The 6280-nt window shown below is 53.2% G+C and overlaps 1 protein-coding gene across 1 annotated transcript in view; it reads left to right on the top strand.

Moving 5' to 3' along the window:
- Positions 1–436: 436 nt before the first annotated feature.
- TNFRSF8 (tumor necrosis factor receptor superfamily member 8) overlaps positions 437–6280 on the top strand; it is a 43178-nt gene continuing 37334 nt past the window's right edge. Inside the window, exons 1-2 of the mRNA XM_006766792.2 lie at positions 437–518; positions 3637–3750. Of these exons, the coding sequence (XP_006766855.1) occupies positions 437–518; positions 3637–3750 (196 nt within the window). The remainder of the gene's footprint in view (positions 519–3636; positions 3751–6280) is intronic.

The raw sequence follows: 6280 nt of genomic DNA, 5'->3' as shown, positions 1-6280 counted from the left end.
TATGACCGGGAGGAGGGGCGCCCTTTGCCCCACGGCCCTGCAGTGACTGAGGGTGGCTGAGCACCTCCTGCCGCTGTGGTGGGAGGGGCATTTTGGCGGAGTTTTATTGACCTTGTGCTTCCGGGCAGACAAGAGAGGAAAAACGAAAAGCCCACAAAAACCCCTTCCTCCGTGTGTTGGGGAAATTTCTGACATTTCACCGCCCTCCCCTCCGCCATCGGCGCTCAGCTGTGTGGCAGGGCGCAGGGGCGGCTGGTGCAGGAAGGAAACAGGGGACCTTTGAAAGTGACAAGTCAGATGTCACCGAACCCCTCCTCTGGCCCAGGCCCCTAAAGCCCTTTCCAGCATCCTTGACAGCTGATCCCCAGCCCTCTGCTTACACACCCCCGGTGACGGGGAGCTCACTCGCTGCTTCATCACAGTGGCCGTGATTGACATGGATGTAGCGTGCTCCGTGCCAGCCACTGTGCTGAGCCCTTTGCCTACATATGAGCTCACTGAGCCGGATGGGGGACACGGTGCGGCTCAGGGATTTGTCCATGGTCCCGGGCCAGTAAGTGGCTCAGGTGGGGCTCGCATGTGGCCGTCTCCCTCGGGACCCCTTATTTGGTGCTGACCCCATGGCATTGCATTTGGGAGGCAGCAGAGCATATCCGAGAAGAGCCCAAACCCCTCACTCTGCACCCTGCTTCCGGGATCAGGCTCTTGCTTGGGCCCAGAGCCGCTGCCCGCAGGGAGGGGCCTCCCTGCCCAGGTGTGGGGGGGCCGTGTGAAGCCAGGCCTGGTGCCAGCTGGAGAGCACGGTGTGATGGGGGCCAAGGCAGTGTGTCCCACCTTGTGCCAGGAGCCGAGGGTTTCTGCCAGGGCGGCGAGCAGGGAGGAGGGGAGGCCGCCCTGCCCCTGGCCGAGCCTGGCTGGCCCACAGGCCCCCTCCGCGCCTGTAGGTCTCCAGGGAAACAGGAGAAACACCAGGCAAACAGCTTTCACCCCAACTCCAAAGCCCAGGACAAAGCACTGAGCGCTCCGATGAGTCCAGATGTTCACCTCCGCTCTGGTCCCCGAGCCAGGACTGCCCTGGGCCACTGCCAGGGGCAGAGGTGGGACGGGGGCAGCTCCCCAAGAAGGGCGGCCTGTGGCTGGGAAGCCCTTGCGACAGGCTGTTAGCATCTAGGGCGGTGCTGCTGGGAGTTGTGGGAACACGCTCCCGGGGGGCCTGAACTGGGTGGAACATTCAGGGGGGCTTCCTCGAGGAGCCGGCATCCCAAGGAGTCCTGAGGGCTGTGCCAGGCCACGGTGGGAGGAGGGAGGAGGGCTCTGGTCAGAGGGCACGGAGGATGCCAAGGCCTGGAGTGAGCAAGGGGGGCCAGTCAGGGACTGGGTGGGTTCCATGTGGCAGAAGCGCAGGGCCTGAAGGGGAGGGGGAGGGGAGGGGAGGGGCCTGCGGCCCAGACTCAGGGCAGTTTCCGGGGCCCCAGCAGCTGGGGTTGCCTGGCCGCCCCAGAGCTCAGCCAGAGGTGAGAGCGGTGACGGAAATGTTAGGACAGACAGACATTTGGGATCAGAGGCCGGAGCAGAGGTGGCTGGAGACCGAGGGGGACAGAGGATGATTGGGAACCAATTCTGAGAGCGACACCGCAGCTCGCAGCCTCTCTGAACCCCTTTGTTTCTGATTGTGAAAGTGATAGCGGAGAAGACCTCTGTGGGATACGGGAAAGAGGAGAAGAGAAATGAGTCAACACTCAGCGCGCTTTGGCCCCATCTGCTCCAGCCCCTGCGGCCTTCCTGTTCTCCGCTCAGGCCGAGCTGGGCCTCCCTCGGGGCCTCTGCCCGCCCAGTGCCCGCTGCCCGGAACCTCCCTGCAGCCTCCTTGCGTCCTGTGAGCCGGGTGGGGCCGCCCCCGCTGCCCCCCACCCTGTCCCCCGCTCCTGCTTTCCTCTCCAGTTTGTATCCACGTTGGGAGCGAACGTGCTGATTCCCATGTGACTCGCTGCCCTCTCTTCCCCCGGCTGGAGGGTGAGGTCCCTGGGAGCAGGGCCTCATCTTCAGTCTCTCAATCAGTGCCTGCGCCCGCCCACCTGCCCGCCCAGCCGGCCGCTCCGCAGCTGTGAGCTCAGCGGGAAAATCCCACCCCCAGATGAGTCACTCGGCCTCGAATTCTGTGCACTGAAACCATCATTCTGAGCATGTCCACAGGCGCCCCCTAGTGGCGAAGGGGCCCAGGCAATGCTGAGAACCCTGGCCTAGAGCCTTTTGGTTGTAACTAACCGAAGCCTGACTCAGGTCCAAACAAGACAAAAGAGAAACAATGGGCTCAGTGACGGAGAAATCCATGGCGCCATCGATTCGGGTTTGAATGATGTCATCAGGAGTCCATTTCTCCACGTCTGTGGCCTCTCCTGGCCTCGGAGTCACCTCCTTCTCAGGTGGACCCAGCCCGAGCTGCCGCAGCCAGGACAGGGCAGCTCTGGCCCAAATTGCCCTTCGAACCAGGAACCAGTAAAGAGGGGGCTCTTTTCCAGTAGCTTTTGTGAAACTCAGAGATGGGCTCATTGGCTGGCATGGGTCCCATGAACCAATCACAGTGTTGAAGAAGATGCATCCTGATTGGCCTGCCTGGGTCACGTGCTAATTTTGAAGGATGAAGTATTCTGATTGGTCTGCCTGGGTCATGTGTCCACGCTCAAGGATGAAGCATTCTGATTGGTCCGCGTGGGTCATGTGTCCATCATCAAGGATGAAGCATTCTGATTGGCCTGCCTGGGTCACATGCTCAGTTGAAGGGCTGTTGGTGACATCCCGGCTAGAACTCACAGACATAAAGTGGGGCAGGACAGGTGAACACCCTGTGGACATCCAGGACTTTCCCAACACATCTGCCCCGTGCATTCGGTCTCAGCATCATGCCTCTCCCATCAGGGACTGCTGGATGCTTTGCTAGCCTCTCAGTCAGGCTGGATTAAGACTATGGCTCCCTGGTTCCCACAATGCAGGGGACTCTGGGAATAATAAGGACAGTGCTCCTGCCCAGCCAGTGTGGCTCAGTGGTTGAGTGTCAGCCTATGAACTAGGAGGTCACAGTTTGATTCCCAGTCGGGCACATGTTCGGATTGCAGGCTTGATCCCCAGTGTGGGGTGTGCAGGAGGCAGTCAATCAATGATTCTCTCTCATCAGTGATATTTCTATCTCTTTCTCCCTTTCTCTCTTCCTCTTTGAAATCAATGAAAATATAGTAAAAAACAAACCCCAAACAGTGCTCACCCAGTGCCTGCTGTGTGCCTGGACTGCTGTGGGACTACGCATGCTTGTCTTCACAGTCCCTTTAATCCTTTCAATGATCCTATTATTAACTTAGTGCGCCTGCGGTCACTGTCACTTGCCCAAGGTTACTCGCTTAGCATGTGGCAGCCCTGGAATCCAGGCCCAGCTCTTCCCCCTGACCCGTGCTGCTCTGCCTGACAGGCGACCAGAGGCAAGGCCTGCCCTCTTGGGCATCAACGCCTCCGTCATGAGTTGCGCTGACATGTTGGGGGGTTTAGGAGTGTTGCTGGGAAGGGCTTCGGGGATGAGAGTGGAAGGGGTGCCCCTGAGAGTTTGCCAAGGTGGCCTGGCCTGGAGCTTCTCTGCTTCTTTTCCAGGGTCCTCCCCACAGCATCTGTGCCCGCAGGGGCCATCCGGCTGCAGGAAGCAGTGCCAGCGGGACTACTACCTGGACAGAGCCAACCGGTGCACAGCCTGCGTGAGCTGCAAAGGTAAGAGCCTGTCCTCCCCTCCAGGGCTCCTTCCAGGGAGGGGGGCGGGGCTCTGGGGCGACACAGAACCTAGAAGGTGGGGAGCATCGAGATTTGGTGACTGCACTCTGACCTGGCCCCCTGGTACCTCAGTTTACCCCTCTGGATTTGTGAATTGATACCAGCCATGACCTTTTGCGCCCATGCTTTTTGGAGAGACTTAGTTAACGTGTTTCCTCAAGGGAGGGACTCACATTTATTGAGTTTAATGTTTGCAGGACCCATAGGGGGAGATTCTTTCCTTCTCCCCGCTTTACAGTGAGGACTCAGAGGCTGAGGGAGGTTAAGGGCCTTTCCAGAGTCACACGACTCTGGTGAGGGGCCCACCTGGAGTTTGGAGTGAAGGTCTGACACCAAGAGCTTCCAGCAGAACTCTCTCAAATAAGCACCTTGTTGTGAATTTCTCATGATGCTTCATGAATGTGGTTTGTGTGCTACCTGGTGTGTGTTTTGCTTTGGTGTGGGTTTTCTGGGGGGTGGTGAAATGTGTTGTGATTCCTTGGCCTAATGAATAGTCCTATTTCTTAGCATGTTTAGTGTATTTGGATTAAAAATGTATATTCTATTTCTTCCATACAGAATTCTACATATACCTATTAGATTAAGTTTATTCATGGTATTATGGAAACAATACACATTCTTATTTAGTTTTTTCACCTTCACAAAGGTTGATTTCTGAGGTAGATGTGTTAAAATCTATCTCCTGCCCGGCCGGTGTGCTCAGAGGTTGAGCATCACGTTTGATTCCAATCAGGGCACAAGTCCGGATTTCATGCTTGATCACCAGTAGGGGGGCGTGCAGGAGGCAGCCGATCAATGATTCTCTCTCATCCTGGATGTTTCTATCTCTCCCTCTCCTTTCCTTTCTGAAATCAATAAAAACATATTTTTAAAAAATCTATCTCCCAATATGCTTGTTTTTCATCAGATTTTCCTTGTGTTCTATTTTTGCTTTGTATGTCAAAGCTGTGTCATTAGGTACAATGTTCATGAACATTATGTTTTCTTGGCAAGTTGGACCTTTTATCAACATGAAAGATACCTCTTTGTTCCTCATACTGTGTTTGCCTGGATTCCATTTTTGTTTGATACTAGTATTGCCATTCTTTATTTCTGTGAGCATTTCTCTGGTAGAGCTTCCAAGTTTTAAAACGAATGCCTGCATTTGATTAAGTGAAAGTTAATAGGTATTCTCTACCCCAAATTCAACCAATAGAGAAATGCAAGGAAGAAAGCCAACTCTGCCCCTCCCCCATCGCTGGATGATTGACACTTCTCTGTATAGAGAGAAGAACGGGTAGGCTAGTAGCTAGACTACACATACATGGAAAGAAGGAATTTTTAAAAATATATTTTATTGATTTTTTACAGAGAGGAAGGAAGAGGGATAGAGAGGTAGAAACATCGATGAGAGAGAAACATCAATCAGCTGCCTCCTGCATACCCCCTACTGGGGATGTGCCTGCAACCAAGGTACATGCCCTTGACTAGAATCAAACCTGGGAACTTTCAGTCCGCAGGCCGACGCTCTATCCACTGAGCCAAACTGGTTAGGGCAAAAGAAGGAATTTTTAAGAGGATAAGGTAATACTATCTATGGCATTAAAATGATGACATTTATTTATTTATTAACATTTATTTATTCACATTTATTGATTTTTTTGGAGAGAGAGAGAGAGAGAATTGTTGTTCACTTATGTATGTGTTCATTGGCTGATTCTTCTATGTGCACTGACCCGGGATGGGACCTGCAACCTTGGCGTATTGGGAGGATGCTCTAACCACCTGAGCTTCCTGACCAGGACCGGAACTTTTTCATCTTACCCAACTGAAACTCTGTCCCCATTAAACATTAGCTCTCAGCTCCCCCCATCCCCACCCTTTGGCAACTACCATTCTACTCTGTGAATTGAGTACTCCAGGAAGTTCACATGTATGTGGAATCATGCAGTTTTATCCTTTTGTGGCTGGCTTATTTCACTCACATAATCCTCACGGTGCATGACCTGTAGCATGTGTCAGAATGTCCTCCCCCTTAAGGCTGAACAACATTCCATTCTATGTTTATCTGCCCATGTCGATGGGCACTTGGTTGTTCCGCCTTTGAGCTAGCGTGACTAATGCTGCCGTGAGCATAGGGTCATGTATCTTTTCGATGTAGTGTTTTGGATTTCTTCGAATAAATACCCAGGAGTGGAATTTCTGGGTTATAAGGTAGTTTTATTTTCAAGTGCAGTTTTCCATAGTGGCTGCACCAATTCACAATCCCACCAGCCGGTCGTGAGGGTAGATAGGAGGTTCCCTTTCATGGCTCTGTTTCCTCTGAGAATATTGATTGTACTGACTCTACAGGCTGTTTCCCTTGTGTCTGCTTCCTCGAGCATTACTGTATGTTTGAGTCTGGGGCCCTTTCATCTTTTTTTTTTTAAATTTTGTTTTATTGCTTAAAGTGTTACAAAGAGTATTACATATGTCTCCTCTCCCTCCCCCA

The sequence above is a fragment of the Myotis davidii genome, unplaced genomic scaffold (assembly GCF_000327345.1).
Source record: "Myotis davidii unplaced genomic scaffold, ASM32734v1 scaffold299, whole genome shotgun sequence".
Classification (NCBI taxonomy): domain Eukaryota; kingdom Metazoa; phylum Chordata; class Mammalia; order Chiroptera; family Vespertilionidae; genus Myotis; species Myotis davidii.
The sequence above is the reverse complement of the archived record's forward strand: the minus strand, read 5'-3'. Positions and strand labels throughout refer to the sequence as shown.